At 34.3% G+C, this 18,244-nt stretch overlaps 1 protein-coding gene across 6 annotated transcripts in view; it reads right to left on the bottom strand.

The window, feature by feature from the left end:
* The window catches only part of LOC123534325 (sodium-dependent dopamine transporter-like), a 94,868-nt gene that overhangs the window by 23,793 nt on the left and 52,831 nt on the right, over positions 1-18,244 (bottom strand). For 3 of the 6 annotated variants that reach the window (XM_045316527.2, XM_045316530.2, XM_045316529.2), the window contains exons 3-6: positions 4,558-4,734; positions 2,529-2,663; positions 1,435-1,711; positions 161-299 (exon numbers count right to left, since the gene is read on the bottom strand). In XM_045316527.2, the coding sequence (XP_045172462.2) occupies positions 161-299; positions 1,435-1,711; positions 2,529-2,663; positions 4,558-4,734 (728 nt within the window). The other 3 variants (XM_045316531.2, XM_053519443.1, XM_053519444.1) reach the window with 3 other exon arrangements.

Here is an 18,244-nt window from a genome sequence, read left to right on the forward strand (position 1 = left end):
CGACAAATCATGACTGTTTGGCTAAACCTTAACATGCACAGTTCCTCTGACGTCATTGTTCTCTTCATTGAGTTTCTTGACAGCATACTAACTGCTATCAACTATTTGAAAGTTAAATTTGAAATTTGTTATTTTCTCCAGAAATAATTTGATGACATACCTTTCCGGAAGTATGAATTCCTTTCCAGAGACTGAAATAGCAGATGAGATATACGCCAAGCAGACACAACATCAGCTGCCAGTTTATCTGTCCTACAGCAAATATACCACCACTTTTGTGTAGCTGTAACATCCCTCGCCTGAAAAAAATGTAAAAAAAAATGAAAAAATGAAAAAATACTTGAAGTAGTCCAACTCGTTATACATCACTATGTTCACATTTTCTGAAACAGGATTTGTAAATGATAATGGTAGCTCAAAAAGTGATTCAAAGGGACTTCATCAGTGAAAACAATTTGACGGGGTTGTGAAATTTCAGTATTTTTGGGTAAAAAATGTTGAACTGATTTATTTCAGATTCCATTTGTTAGATTTTTTCAACAACATTTTTGGCATAAAAACCAAAATTGATGTATACAATTCTGGCCCAAAATGTCTCGTAACCCCGTCAAATTTCACTGATGAATGCAGCATTTTAAAAATTGAAATTCCTTCGAACCACCATTTGAGGCTGCATAATTATTTATAAATCCTGTACCAGAAAATTTGATTATTATGATGAAAAAAGCTGAACTACTTATGATTTTTTGTCAACAGCTCTCCGGTATTCCAGTTTCATGTTCTTGCAGTAATTCAAACTGGTTAGTTTACTGAACGTTTAACATAGCTGACGTATTATGCAACGTATATGGAATACACTAGAGCTGCTTTTGAGAAAAGTGCATGTCTCCCACAACTGCCTAATCATCTGAATAGTAGTATATGAGTCAATTATGCACCAAAACCTCAACTGCCTTATCAGACTTTGAGTGCTTTGATTATCAAAAACAAGTTTCAAGGGCCATAATTCCGAAGTGCTTGGGCCGATTTGCCTAGTAATCGAACCTCGCCGAGGACTTATTGGCAAACACATTTTGTTAAAGTTTGGTGAAGATCGGATGAGAAATGTTCTACTTAGAGTGCGGACAAGCTTTGTGACAGATACACAGACAGGAGTAAATCAATATGTCTCCCACACCACTGTATGGTGGGAGACATAATTAATTGTTATAAACACTGCCTCTCAAATGCAGAGCATATGCATTTTCCAAACATATCATTTACAATTTACATAAATCAAACCTCTGTACAATTCAAGCAGTAAGAGCAACTAATTCCCGATACTTTGGTCACATGTCGCATCTTTTTCTTGGAATTTTAAAAGACTTTTTCATGTTTTAATTTTGATTACTAATTCAAAATTTACGCAGTTTTTACAATTATTTAAACACTTACTCAAAATATTCATGAGCTGGAGACACTCTTTGCACAGTTTCATTACTGGACGTCATGTTTGACATATAATCTATGGTGCTGTTAGTGTCACTAGAATTTCCTTCGGGAGGGTCCATTATACCCTCATAACATAATGGAGTGTTCCAGTCATTGTTACACTTTTCCCAAGGGAGATTACCCGTGAATGAAGCAAAGAAAAAATGTAACGCCCACGCGATAACAACATTGTAGAAAAAGTCTGTATAAAATGCAATTAACACCACTGCCCAGCCAATTCCTGAAATAAAAATGTCTTGGTCATTATTCGTGATGATATTTTATGGTGTTATTTTTTTCGTTTTTCGGAAGTTGTTATATGAATATTAAACCACATTCGTCATTGTTATTTATGACTTTAATCTAATTTGTATGCGTTTAGTCGAGTGTAAGCCACAATGGGACTTCTTGCATCATGCTAGCGATACTTGGATAATTTGCAAGAAGTCCCAAAATGCACAAAAATAACACCCAGTTGTTATATTTGAGCCGCACCATGAGAAAACCAACATAGTGCATTTGCGACCAGCATGGATCCAGACCAGCCTGCGCATCCGCGTGTCTAATCAGGATCCATACGCTAACGGTTTCTCTAATTGCAATAGGGTTTGAAAGCCAACAGTATGGAGCCATAATCAGCCTTTTTTTGAACGACACTATTTTGTTCATATATATATTTTCTTTTGCAAATGAACAAGTCGCGGGTGCAGTATCGCGGAAGGATCACTCTTGATATCAATATACCAATATTGTTTATACGAAACTAAACGTTTTGTTCTTTCTATACAAAGCATATAGTGAATGTAAATATAATGAAATGATATTAACTTAAAGCGTAATATAAGCCCCTGTTCTAATGTACTGGCAATACTTAAGGATTAGGAAATAATGGACAATTCTACAGTTTATTTATTTACTTCGATTCATACATTACAACCAATCGTCATTTGTAACCAATGTGACAAACATTGCATTTAACTAAATAACAGTCAGATATTTCTAATGTCAGCAATGTACTTAGTGTAATCTTCGAAATACACAGCAAATTATCGATATACCTTTGAATAACGGACATATTCTACCCCAACATGTTATGGCCCCCGTTCTGTAAAATTGTCCGAGTGCAAGTTCCATATAAAACAATGGTATACCGCCAAATATCAGCATCAGACCGTACGGTATCAAGAAGGCACCTGCAAGAAAAAAGCAATCTTTTAAAAACAAACCATACAGGAACTATGCAGTAATAGATTATTTCATGTTTAAGAAAAGTTGTATTTAATTAAATATAATGGGAAACTATCATGCATTCTCCGTTTTGATGGGCAATAGAAGAGAATTATTTCACATTTATCCTGTCACTTGCAGTATTTTCGACCCGATATCAGGGTGCCGTATATCTTTCTTGATACACCGTCAGTTGATCATGTGACCAGTGATATACGGTCAGTTGATCATGTGACCTTATGATCGATATTGTTATCATAAGAAATTTTGCAACGAAACCATCATCATTGTGTTGGAAATGTCCGAACTAGGAAAATGAGTGGTCAAATAATGAGTTTTTATTCAAAAACGAAGAAGTTATTGCGATTTTGCCGGTAATCACGTCATTATATAAGTGACGTCATTACGAATATGACGTCATTAAAGCGGTTGTCGCACACTTATTTTTGTAAAATAAATTGCCAAATATCGGAAAATGAAGTAATGACAAGATAAATAGAATAATAGGTTAGTGCCTAAGATGGAGAAAGTTTATCTGGCTCGGCTCCGGACGTTATCAGGTTCGCCTTCGGCTCACCCGATAACCTCCTCCACCTCGCCAGATAAACTTTCTCATCTACAGCACTAACCTATTATTCTCTATAAGAAGGGTCAAAAATGACTTAACTATACTAATATAATGGTACATACCAACGTCATTTTCATATAATCTACAAGAGTCATATAAAATAATTAGTAAGTAATTCATCCACTTTATATCACAAGACTTGATACTAAAGATCAAGACCAACACAATATTAATAACAGCCTTACAGCTTATTTTATGGAGGTCTCGGCACTATGCCTTTCTCAAGACAAAACAATTAACGGAAGTTTTTTATAGCACGCGACTTGAAATTCGAAGTCGTTAGATAGATCAATGTCAAGGGTGTTGTACAACTTCCCTCCATTTTAATAACGCAAAAAATGTACACCATACCAACAGTAGATAATGTCTAAAGGGTAGTTATTACATACATCCACCATTTATTTTATAAGCACAAAATCACCAGACACTGGCAAAGAACAACGGCAAATTTTATCTAACGACAGCTTTTTTTTTTTTAATTTTATCAGATGAGAACGGAAATCACCAGAAAATAGCTAGGTGACTGATGAATTTTATCTAACGATGGAATACGTGCCTCCAACGTTTTCTTAAACAAGATTGGAAATAACTAGACATTTGCCAGATGACGAATTCTATCAGCGGTATGTACATGATGAAACTCGCCAGACATTCAGCAGACCAAGGTCAAAACCCAACCAGCGGTAAATACGCAGCAGCTCCATTTTTATAACACAAAAATGAAAATCGCCAGACACTAGCAAGATCAACGACGAATAAATACATACCTCCTGCATTTTTATAAAACGAAAATTGCCATGATCGCCAGACATTAGCCAGATCAACGGCAAATAGATACATACCTCCTCCATTTTTATAACAAAAAAATACAAAGAAAATTGCCAGAATCGCCAGACATTAGCCAGATCAACGGCAAATAGATACATACCTCCTCCATTTTTATAACAAAAAAAAAAAAGAAGAAAATTGGCAGAATCGCCAGACATTAGCAAGATCAACGGCAAATAGATACATACTTCCTCCATTTTTATAACACAAGAATGAAAATCGCCAGACATTAGCCAGATCAACGGCAAATAGACACATACCTCCTCCATTTTTATAACACAAGAATGGAAATCGCCAGACATTAGCCTGATCAACGACACATAGATACATACCTCCTCCATTTTTATAACACAAGAATGGAAATCGCCAGACATTAGCCAGATCAACGGCAAATAGATACATACCTCCTCCATTTTTATAACACAAGAATGGAAATCGCCAGACATTAGCCAAATCAACGGCAAATCCTATCACAGAAAGTAAAAAGTCAATTTTCTTGTTCCAAGTTTCTCTATGTTCCCCTCCCTCTCCATCCTCTAACACGATATGAGTTTTGTTATTCGCTTCCATGAATTTTGTTACTGAAAAAAAAAAGTTCAGTTATTGTCACTTCAATATTTTTCATGATGTCAGTTGCTCAGATTTGCTAAATATAATAAGCTACATTCCGATTTTTGATGTTTAAAGCCTGTAGATTGGAGCATCTGACTTCATTCCATACCAGTTTTGAAAAAGAACAGGGATATTTTGTAATGAAATTACTACATAATGATGTCAGTCCTGCTCAATTGTCTGTTTTTCTATGTTCATTCAGGGAACTTTATATTTATGTCAATATTTTTGACATTCAGATAATATTTATATTTGTAAGTAACTGTAAGTAAAAAAGCAAAGTAAAACAAGAGCTGTCACTAATGGTGACAAATGCCCCCGCAGCGCCTTGACCTTTGACCTGGTGACCTTGACCTTTGACCCCCAAAGTCAACAGGGGTTGTGTACTCAATAAGTACTATTAGCATGTGAAGTTTGAAGGTCCTGGGTGCAGTGGTTTGTGAGTAAAGTGCCTTCATGCAAGAAGTTAACATTGGCCCCTGTGACCTTGACCTTTGACCTGGTGATCCCAAAGTCAGTAGGGGTCGTGTACTCAATAAGTACTATCAGCATGTGAAGTTTGAAAGTCCTGGGTGCAGTGGTTCGCGAGTAAAGTGCCTTCATGCAAAAAGTTAACATTGGCCCCTGTGACCTTGACCTTTGACGTGGTGACCCCAAAGTCAGTAGGGGTTGTGTACTCAATGAATACTATCAGTACGTGAAGCTTGAAGGTCCTGGGTGCAGTGGTTCGCGAGTAAAGTGCCTTCATGCAAAAAGTTAACGTTGTGACGAACGAACTAACGAACGAACGAACGGACAGTTGAAAACTAATATGCCTCCCTTGTCAGTAGAATATCTAAAGTGTTACTTACTTAGTAAATAGCTAAACCTTATATCATGCACATAGAATATGAATATGAATAATACTGTGTTATGTTTTCTTCCTTTAAATTGAGGTTTCTAAACACATGAATGTAGATGCACATAAATATTGTTACGTAGCTTCATATTAAATTCTCGTTTAAATTAATTATTCGTGCACTATATTGTAATTAAGCATAGCACAACACCATCGTCTATCAAACATGCAACTATGTTTATATCAGCTGATAATGTTTACGAAATACCACCAAAATCATATTTATGAAAATAAATACAGTGCAGTCTTTAAAGTCAAAAATAGTCAGATATCATAAAAAGTGACATGTGGATGCGGGATTAAAAAGCAGCAAACAAAATTGATTTTTTTGCAACTTTTTTTTTCTCACACATAGAAATGCAAGGTTCCGCTTACAAAACCTGCTTAAGAACGTCTGACAAACTTGACACCTATGCAATATATGTCAAAATATAATACACAGATAATATATACAGGGCTCCATCTATGCCACCTGGAACAGAAATTACTGAAGACATTTTAAAGATGTGAAGAGTAGATATGCCATAATGGACCTGACAGATATCAAGGTATGATATAATGTTACGTAATTGATATCAATATAAAAACTGTTCTTGACAAAACTTCCTCCGAAGTATTCACTTTTAAAAATATATATTGATAAGAAGAGTTTTTTTTAAACGGAATTATAAGAGACCTCCCAGAAAGGAGTCAAATTATCAGATATTAGGTTAATATAAGCTAACATGTAGGCGTAATTATGCTGTTAGTGCAAGGTCGTTAACTAGTAATAGTTTCTGGTTCTTTGGGATAATGCAGTGCACTCAATTATACTGTAACAGAATTCCACCGGGGGCGTGAGGGGTGTTGCATATTCTATTACCTCTCATGAACAGACTCTGCTATTATTTTGCTTGGTTGCATTCTGTGTTTCCAAAAGATCCTCTAACAGATTTTATAATTTATGAATTATCAATTACATATTCGTTCTCGTACTCCTGTGTTGATAGCTGGAAAAATCATTTTTTTCAGGTTACAGTTCAGTGCTTAGAATAATGTTTTGTAAGTTTGTTGGGTTTAACATTGCTCCGACACAATGATAGGTCATATGGCGACTTTCCAGCTATTCACGGCGAAGGAAGGCCCTAGGTGCTCCTCCATGCGTAAGCCAGCTAGATGGCTCCCTCGCATGAAGAATTCAAAGCCCCAGGAAAGGTTCGAACCCACATCGGCGAGGGGCAAGTGATTCGAAGCGAGTGACCTTAACCACTCGATCAGGGAAGTCCCCTTAGGTTTTGTAAGTTTTATTCAGCAAATTTCTTTATGTTTATATTTCTTTCTACTTTTTATATAATGATGTCATTTGCTTTTTGTTGTTTTTCTCTTTTTTTTCATGTATGTGAGTGTCTAACGAATGAATAAACGTAAAGCATTTTGATATATTTGCTACAGTTTTTTTTCCGCAAAAGATTCGTGGAATTAAACATGTTTGTGTATATGTATATTGCTGTTGTTGTTGTCAACTGCAAAAACAATTTATTCCTTTCACTTTTATGCTATGTACACTTTGTACGTTATCTGCTTTAGACCTTTATTATTATTATTATTATTATTATTATTATTATTATTATTATTATTCGATATATATTTAAGTCGAGTAATTATCAAGAATGTAATACTCCTGTCTAAAGACACATTCATTTTTATCATTCAGACAAAATTGTGTCATTTTTTTTTCAGAGGAAATAATTTTCGTGTAGATATTATTAACTTTATTACACTTTTAAATCATAATTACATGTTAACAAAGAAGTATAAAATATTTTTATAGCTCTTTGATGTTAACAACAAATGATGTGCGAATTTTTAAAAATATTATGAGTTTTAGCATAAACCTAGTGCTTCCAACACAATTCTTTATGCTGTTATTTTTAATATCATATAAACAAAATGCAAATGTGTTTATAAAATATTGTTTAAAACAATATGGAAAGTGCCAACATTATCCACGAGAAGAACATTTGCTAAATCATGTATGGTAAATGTTCTCTTGAGTAACACAAAATAAGGTAAAGCAAGTAACATTTGCGAGTATATACTCCTTTTCTGTTAATATGAAAAAAAGACTTTCAGACCCCGTAAATCTACAGATTGTATTAAATTTCAAAAAAGAAAAGAAAAATTATCTAAAGTTTCTCCGGCAAGAGCTTTAAGCACAGCGAACACAGCCACGCCTCTAAGTCCCCCCCCCCCCCCCCCCCCACACACACACACACGCATCTTAACACAGGCTTTACCGACATTCTGTTATAAAAGAAAACACTCCATGATGATTCCAAAGGCCCTGGAATAATAACAAGGCATGAATGTCTTGGGGTTTTTTCGGGAAATATAGAACTTATTTGTTCTGGCGGACAAACGTGACTGGATCTTTAGCGATAATACGTGTAGTGTGTGTATTGCTCACTGGTTGGAACAGTTTTTGTACTTTTTCTTATCTATGGATGCTTTCATAGGCTAGAGAATCAGAATATAATTTTCAGTTGATCTTTTCTTTTATATTTCAACTGCGTTTCGGCACATTTATATCGTCTCTAAGCAGATAAATTTGAACTTATGGCCTATATCAGGAACCAATCTATTGTCTGTCTGTTTCGATTTAAATTGATAATTCCGTTGTCAATACTTGTGCATATCTTATACAATTAAGGCTGTGATAAAATGATCGTCTGCTCCACACTTGACAGGGGGAGGGTACTTCAGAGTTTCTACTTTATCAAAATTTAACTATATGTTTCACTATGTGGTTCGGTTGTTGATTTTTTATATGACGTTATATTTTCGAAGAATATTGATAAACAACCCTGCTCATTGTATAATATTTAGTTTCTAGCATGGTATCATATTTAGTACCATATTTAGTTTAACCAGCATTTGTATAAAAACATTTTGTTATCCCGTCGTTTTGAAAAAGGGTAATTTTCCTTACAAAGAAATTGTTTTACACTGTTCAATTACAAATTTATCTTTATCATATATTTTGAAACATCCACATGTTTCAAAACTGATTGTTGTCTTGACGAGAAAAGAACTAAATTAATATTTAATTAAATCTATAAAAAGATCCTTTGGAAGCATAGAATGCAACCAAGCAAAATAATAGCAAAATCTAAAGCAGGTTTCAATCTAACTTTAAAGGTCCATTACTAAGGGAAAGTGAGTTGGCAGTTTTTTTCATAGCCAGTGCATAGACTTCTGCAAGACACTAAACAACGAAGATTGGCAGGTCAAAATTTACAGAAGGTCTTTGGAACTCAAAGAAATGTATGTGTATTATGTTGAAATTTCAATGAATCGACAGAATGACCCCCAGGTCTTTTTAACTTTCTTCATACTTCATAGAAAAATAATTGTACATATACTGCGATTTATTTCGAATTTCTACATACCAACTTTCATTTTCCAATAAAATGAAATAGTTTCTGTGCTTTTTAAAAGAAATTAAAATGTTCACTTTCCTTAGTATTGGACCTTTAAGTCATTAATTCAATTCATCTGTTTGTATTTCACATTTTCATTTCTACGCTATGTTTTCTTTGTATCAGAGTGGAATAAGGCCTGTTTTGCAGAAGCTACACTATAACGTATAAATGTAAATTTTTTTTCACCGAACAGATTTAATCCATCACCGATTTCCTAATTTCTTGTTGTTCTCTAGAAGTAATATACATATGTGTTGTAACGCAACTCCTTTGAAGGATAAATTTTTGTTTGGTTAACTAATAACATTTGCCCTTCTCTCTGTTTCTGTTTAGTAAAAGTAAAGTAAAGTATTTGTTTAATATAGTGTCACCCCTACTGAAAAGGCCAGCCATATTGGCTTATGAGACACCTTAATACATTATAACAGCATTACTTCCCGATTCCTATTTTTTAATGCCAGGCACCAGGCAGGTAGGCATTCGGTAACCATTATTTAACTAGCCGGCAGCTCACCAACCGGTCTCTATTCAGTAACAAGACCCTCCCCTGACAGGACTCGAACCTTCGACCTCCCGATTGCGGGGCAGATGCTTTATCCATTAGGTCACTGCAGCTCAGTCAACATACATAAATACATACATACGACAATACAATATATCAACCAGTATTAAAAAATACGTTGAAAGACTAGTAAATTTCTCTCACGTAAAACAATACATAGCAAAGTTTAATAACAACCAAAAACTTTTTTTATATTTACGTAAAAGTGTATTTATGAAGAAAATGGATGAAATAAAGCACGGACACGCACAGAACCCAGTAAGAAAAATACTTTTAGTTGAATTAATGAGGTTTAAGGAATAAGAAGAAAATCTTACGACTTGAAATAGGTAGTAGTATATGAAGCGCATAAGTTAAATTTTTAAGACCCATCGGAACGTATGATTTAACCAGTAACGTAATAAAAACCTTAACCCTTATCATGCTGGACACGATTTATTCTGTCTTTGCGACCAGTGCAGATCATGACTTGCACTGTTTGCTATTCAGTCAGTTTGTTTTGGTAACCACCCATTTTAACAGTTAATGGTGCTGTCCAAATTGAAATATGGACATGTTCATTATAGAATTTTAGCAGGGTAAGGGTTAGAGATGCAGGCTCTGTTTTTATAACTGAGCTATGTTAGTTGACAGTATTGCTGTGAGGTTCGGCGGGCAGCAGGTGCTACAAGACGGATTACCACGGCTTTATGCAGGAGTTATTTTATTTGGATTTCTGTACTACTCTTTTCGATTTGTTGTGTTTAATTTAAATATCAGATCCAATTAAAGGACTGAAGTACAAATCTTCTTGCAGAATTCCAAGTCAATATAGTTGTTATAACTTTAATGAAATGCTTATAGTCGTCTGGGGAATTGTGTTATTGGGTAACGCCACATCTTCAAACTCTAAGCTTTAGATATATGCAAAGTTGCGTTTGCCTTAAGACTGTAAAGTGATACATTGTATATGTACAGTCCATGAATAAATTCCAGTGTGAAAAGTTAGTCATGGCAAGCAAGACGGAGACAAGAAACCATCTTTCAAATGCTTCAGCACTAACTTGTCACATACTGACATTTTAAAGACTGCTTTGTGCTTGTAGTAAAACCAATAAAACTGATAATGCACTTCTGACATTTTAAGCTTTACTGTTAAACTGACTATGTTAATTAATACCACAGACGTACATCTAACAATCGTTAAAAATCCAGAAATGCATTCGGTTATACAGACAGATTAAATCATTAAGAAACAGACCTTAGTTTATCATAGATCGAACCTAAGTGATCTGTATGTAAAAAACTGAAAGATATGAGTGGATGAAAAATATACAAATGCCAGATCGTATGATTTGAAAGTGGGTCTGTTTTTATACAAAGGTCAGAGTGGCACACGTGATATTTATTACTTTGCATTATCTGTTTAAGAAGTGTACGGGTGGGGATCGTAACAGACTATCTCCACTGATTGCCAGAAATTGGTATATCATTTCAACAAAGACAAAATGCGTAGTTTTAGATTACATATGTAGAACAAGGTCAAGTGCTGACTAAAATAGTTCTACATTTTTTTCTTGTAGACGAAAATACCTAGTTGCGTCTTTGATCAGATGGGATGAAATGAACATGATTTCAATAGAATATAAAAGCAGAATTGCCTGGTAAAACAAATAAAATAAATGGGGAAAGAAAGAAAATTTAATATAACCTAATGCAATTAAATGAAATTGATTTATAATCATTTTTATTGATAGAACTGTAAACACATGCAGTGGCATTTATCGTATTCTGTAAAATTGAAAAAGTTTTGCAATTAAAGGAGTTTATATAACTTTGAGACACATCACATGTTTTGGTGTTCAACCATTTTACAGTTGAACGCTATGCTTTTCACAACAGTACACATATTGCCAAGTGAGACTCGTTTTTTTTTAAACATGGAAATTCCTTTGGAATCAGTTTGTCCCCGTTGTTTTTAAGAAAGACATTTCTCAAGTACGGATACAATATACAGACCATGAACGTTTATTTCTTGTTTAAGCGAAGTATACAAAATCATTATATCTCCTTGCGAGACCTAACAAACTTCGCCCCTACCTGATTTTCATAATGATATTAGACTCTCTTCACTATTGAAAATTATTCAAACCCCGTAACATGACTGTGTCTGATACTCTGCCCTAAACACTACTATCTCGTTTATTTTTTCGGCGACGCCGTCTAAATTCGTTTTCGTTACCTATGCCACGTGACTTCAGTTTGCAAATCAAACTACTTGATAACGCATTATAGATAATTTATCAAAATGGAAAGTTTATGTAACACTCTGCCTGATTGGACAAGAGTGTCAATTTCTTTCACTCTGTTGATTGAGCTACGCTGAGTGAAATGTAGACAAAGCGTTTATCCTAAACGACGCTGTTCACAGTTTTAAAGCTAACTTTGGCTCAGTATATTTAGCAAGAATATTGATATATCTCAAAATGATAAGTAAGTTTAATAAATATGATAAAAACCTGTTCAAATACCAACATATATCAAATTAAAGAAAGAGCTGAATACGGTCTGCGTATCACATGAATAAGGGTGTGATAAGAGTCTTTTATGTAAAGAAGTGTTTTTTAAAAGATTTTCCTTGTTACAATTGTCGTCTGTATATGAAAAGGTTTCTTGCTTTTGTGACTTATTCAGACTGCATATTAAAATGAGTACTTGTTTGCTTTGATATATTTGTTATAAATTATTTAACTGATTTATTGTATATGAATATTTTTCTTTAGTAGGGTATGCAAATATTGAACTCAGTTGAAATCTGTTTTATTATATATATGCTATATAATGACTGAATCTCATTATACCGAAATGAAGGTACGCTGTATACAGTTTATATATGTGATATGACTACGGTCAAACTTTGCTTAAGAAACAGAAATATTGAAATAATTACAATTGTATGTTTTGCTTGACCTTCACTATTTTATAGGTGTGACGTCATTGTCCAAAGATTCATGAATAGCGAATATGCTATTTGTTAAAGCGGGATCAGTTGGCCTATTTTAGAAATAAATAAAAATAATGAATAAAAAATCCTTTAATTGATATTTTCTCACGTATTCTAATCAAACTTGATTTGTAGCATCTTTATTAGGCCCGCAGACAACTTTGTTCAGCTGGGACATTTGACCCCTTTTAGGGGCTGCTAGAGGTAAAACTAGAAATGCCTTTATACAGCGTCTCATGAACAGCTTGGTGGATCTTTGTCATACTTGGTCTGGAGCATCATTATAAGGTCCTCTTCCAAATTTGTTTATATAGGAACTTGGGCCCTATTAGGGACCACTATAGCTAAAAGCAGACATGCCTTTCTTCGCATTAACCACTAAAATGTAATGGATTTTTATCAAACTCGATGTGTAACAATATCGTAAGGTCTCCTGCTATTTTGTTACAAATGGGGATAGGGGCCAATTTAGCTAAAATATAAACACGTTTAATGACCTATTCTCATGAACCGCTTCATGAATCTTCATCAAACTACTGCTGTAATTATTCGTCTAAGGATAAACGAAACTAAATTGCAACCCTACGAAACCTTTGCGAAAAATTAAAAGAGAACCATTTAAATTGTTAAAGTGCGGTGTTTAGTTTTGCAATTTGAAAAATGTTAGATGAAAGATGAATGATAGGTGAAAAATTCATAAACTTCTTTCCTTATTACAATTCGCCGACCATCATTTTTAAAGATATTTCTTGTTAAATAATATATTTCAAAAATGGAACAAACGTAGTCTAATGTAGCAATGTTATTTTATCTTCCGGAAGTTTCTACAATAGATTCCTATCTTGTACTTCAAGTGGAGTGGACGACGCCATTTGGGAAGCTTTTACAAAGTTTTACAAGACGATTTTTATTACGTCCTCCAAATGGCTGTGCTTTTATAACAACAATTCAAGAAATGTCTTAGCACTTCACAAAGTGTATCGACAGACAGCTTATTAGCTAAGCATGTTTGTTCTCGTTCTTACGATAACCGATTGTGAAATGATATAAGGGTAACAAGAAAACTGCCTTTGGTTGATATGGTAACATCACTGATAGCAGAACGGTCTCTAAAGGAACATGAATTCTGACACGTTATTGCTTCATTTACGCAAAGATTAGCTAATTAGAACGTTTTTCACCCCAGTTACGAAATACTCTTGAAGTTCACATAATTTGTTTTCTTTTTCTTCACAAGCAAAATGACCAACATTAATTGGAAAGTCAAATTAACAGGAATTCAAGAATGAATTAAGTGTGATAATTACAATACTGTACACACACAGTCATTACGAATTCCACTTTGAACATGTTGACCATAAAGTGCAATTTGCTTCATTAATGCCGGAAGCTGTAACGGGAAAGCTTTCAAGAAATATGTGCCATGGACATAATAAAGCAGTTCTCGTTAATACTGTTTTAATTATTGTTAATATGGGAAATGCATAATTCTTCGGACTAAATGTATAAACATTTTAATACTTTTAGGCGTATTTCCCTATGTAACCATGCCAAGACTATATATTTCGACGTACGATCGCCATGTGACAGATTCACACAGCTATCACACTGAGCCGAGTGTTTTCTCTACAAACACTGGAACAATCTGAACAATTTGTAAACTGCTTTCTGTTGTAGAGATCTGGAGATAATAAATTTGCTGAATAAGAACGAAAATCTCGTGATTATGATGACTGATTGCGAGGAGATACGAGTGTAACATGAAAACTGTCTTTGGTTTACATTACAACAGTAGTAGTTAGTCTAACTGCGCCAGAAGTATGTCTCCCTGTATAGATTGAGATAATAAAGACATCACAGTGATGTGTCAATTTATTTAATCTAACATGCGCGGAAATTTTTGCATTGGTATTATTCCCTTGGTTCAGAGATTGCTAAGCGAAAGACATATCCGAGTGAAAGTTAGAAAAGTAATGCCAATTCCACACAGTGCTTTTCTTGTTTAACATTGTCTTACTGTATTAGTTTGCTATAACATTTTATGTATACATGCATGTAATTTTTGCGGAGTATGGTTTCTCATCATTTTCTGCGTCCACCTATACTGAACTCAAAATTTTTCATTTCATGTACATTCTGTATAAATAAAAAAAAATCTAAGAGACATTTCAAAGAAAACATTTCACGTGTCGTTTTGTCCGCTTATTAATACGAGTTCAATATAATAAATATTTGGTGTGAAATTCAACGTTGTGCGTATTTTGGAAATTTTAGGGAAGAAAGCATTTCACATTTACATACTTATGATTTTCTCCGTAAATCGACAAAACCTATTGAGTAGAAATAAGCCTTAGAGAACGTCCGATTAAAGAAAAAAGGTATATCCATCAAATCCCACAGTAAACGCATTATAATGCAATGCTGTTAGCATGGGTCTGTTAGAAAAATACTTGAAATTAAACTGCACATTTCCAACCGGTCACCGTGGCCCAGTGGTTAAGGCGTCCGCCTCGGGATCGGCAGGTCGAAGGTTCGAGCCCCATGGGGAGCGTTCGTCCGGGGAATGTTTGTGTCATGGGACTCGTTCCGAAAAGGCCGGTTCGTGAGCCGCGAGCTAGTTAAATGAATGGTTACCGACTTCTATCCACCTGGCGCCTGGTATAGTGGTAGGAGCTGGGAGGTAATTGGTACGCACAATAAAGGTGTCTCATAAGCCAAATGGGGTGACACTATAATAAACAAAACCTTTACCTTTTACAAAGGACTCAACTTTAGAAATTCGTTAATATATCATGAGGTTTAACCGTGTTTTTTCATATTTGCTTTTATATAAACTAAGAGCAATCGCATTTAACATCTAAATATTTATGGCCTTTTCGTAAACTGGTTATTCTAGAAGACTGAAAATGCATTAAATGCAATACAAAAAAAATAGTGACAATAAAAAGTAGCACATTTGTGTATATGAGAAATGAATACGCCCTAGTTATTTTTTGTTCGTCTACAGTTTTATTAAAAGTCTTACTGGATTGAAAAAAAAATAATCTTAATCTTAAACGTCCAAGAAATAAGTTAAATGAAATAGAAAAAATGGAAACTCCACAGGTCGCTCAACACGACAAAAACGAAAATGTTGCAGGCCCGGTTTGAGTGAGCCTGTTCATGGACGGTAGTGGAAATGCATGCTACCGTCCACGCCATCTAGCCCCGTGTTGAGCAGAACTCAACATATACACATGTTAAAAGTCAGATAACAATTTAGAGACATCCGCAGATGTGTTCATACGGCGGTGCACATGGAACCTTCAATGATACACTAGCGCGTAATTCCATGAAAACTAAATTTGAATTAAAAGTCGAAGTCATTTCTAAACTCAGTTTTAAAATTACTCTTGGTCAGTTTTAAAATGAAACTAATCACTGGACACAAATCAAAGATGCAACTAATAAAATGAATAGATAAAAACCTGTATTATATTATACTTTGAAAAAAAATGGAATCTTCCCAATAAAACAGACATTATAGGTAAATTTATTTCCTAAAATAATTTTCTTGCGTAATACTAAATTATATCACAAAACAAAATCAATTAATTATGGTAAAGCTGTAATGACCTACCCCCCCCCCCCCCCCCCCCCCACTCACTCTAATGGAATGCATTACAAGATGTGAAATCAAAACTAGAAAAGCAAATATTTTCTCCCGAAAATCGTTATGTCTATGAAACTTGTGACAAAGTTTACATTTCCCGGAAATCTAATAAGTGACAGAAGCGCCTAGAAATACAAATATTCTTGAGTGGACATCACTTAAATGAATTTTCCTTCAGGGAAATGCGACCATAAAATCACTGTCGTCTAGTGGCCCTGTGTAAACAATCACCGGACAAACCGTCCCATCCATTTTGTTTTCGTTATCAGTGCTTTATAATCATAGCTTTTTGCAAGAATTTTTCTCGCTAACATAAGTGGCTCAATCAATTTGGCGCGCAATCCAATTGGCGCGAGTAAGTGGTCTATATTGTTTACTTGATATTTACACTGCTTAATGCCCCTCAAATACTTGCTGTCAATAAATCTTCACGATCAATCTCAGCTATTATCATTCTCTAAAAGCATTCTGGAAGCGGCACATAAAGGGTATTGATGTTGCATCTGAAAACACCGGGTCTAGTGTTCACACCAAGTTATTAAAATCGCACACTAACTTCCCCGGCATCGAGTCGTCAAACTCGAACTTAATTACAACTGATTTAATGATTCCCATAGAGGTTTTGAACAATTTGTATTCAAATCCATCGACTGCTCTCTTAAGTTAAGTAATTAATCAATTAGTCGCTGTTTGTAGTAGTGTTTTGCATTATGCGTTGAGGGACCCACGGTGTGTGGATGAATGGGCTTATATCAAAACATTAAGTGAATAAATCAATACATGAGTTTAACGTTCTGCATTATACAACATATTCTAAAAAAAAAAATGACGTTTTATTATTTCTAATGTTTTGCATGCAAGCCATTGCGACAGACCCACAATAATACGTTAATTATACAAACAAATGCATACAAAGTTAGAGCAAATGGCTATTTTAAAGCACAACGATTTTATTTATTATTAAAACAGATATTGGACGCAAATGTATTATATATGCAAACTCCCACATAATTTAAGATTTCTTTGGCTTATAACACAAATGTTCACAACCAGAAAATACAAATTTACAACCAGTTTGAGCTTTAGTATAAAGAAAATACTTGTTTACACACAGACTGTGCTTTAGTATGAAGAAAATACACGTTTACAATCAGATTGTGCTTAAGTATAAAGAAAATACACGTTTACAGCCAGATTGTGCTTTAGTGTAGAGAAAATACACGTTTACAACCAGATTGTGCTTTAGTGTAAAGAAAATACACGTTTACAGCCAGATTGTGCTTTAGTGTAAAGAAAATATACGTTTACAGCCAGATTATGCTTTAGTGTAGAGAAAATAAACGCTTACAATTAGATTGTATTGTGTAAAGAACATAAAAAGTTTCAGGCTGTATCCTTAAATTAACGTCACGTGTGTTAAATTATCAGATACCTACATAACCAGTTAACAGTGTGAAGTCAATATAAATCATGTTTTGTTTCGTTAATCCAAAGTAAAGTCTCATAAAATACTATCAAGACAATTAAGAAGGAGTCTGTCACGTGCTTCCCTTAACACTGAATATTAACGGTCTGTGCTAACCAGATACTATGAATTATGTTATTGTATATGAACACGAGATATAGTGTGCCATTTTTTAGGGTTACATATGTAAGAATGGTATACCAATATAATCAGGCGTTGAGTTTTGGTATTGTTGGACAAAGGTTATCAAATTTACTACGAATACGAGTTAAGGGTGCTACACAGAAATATTATATTTAAACTGTTAATATATGCTATGAGTTTAGATCTAAAACCTTTCGATTATTTTTTCGAGAATAGAATTAGAGATGTTATATTAGAATTAATATGATTCTTTCATTAACTGTTTTAACGAGAGCTTGTTCAGTGGTGTTTTGCCGCTGCCTATTTCAAGGAGG

This window comes from Mercenaria mercenaria, chromosome 12 (assembly GCF_021730395.1).
Source record: "Mercenaria mercenaria strain notata chromosome 12, MADL_Memer_1, whole genome shotgun sequence".
In the NCBI taxonomy this organism is placed as follows: domain Eukaryota; kingdom Metazoa; phylum Mollusca; class Bivalvia; order Venerida; family Veneridae; genus Mercenaria; species Mercenaria mercenaria.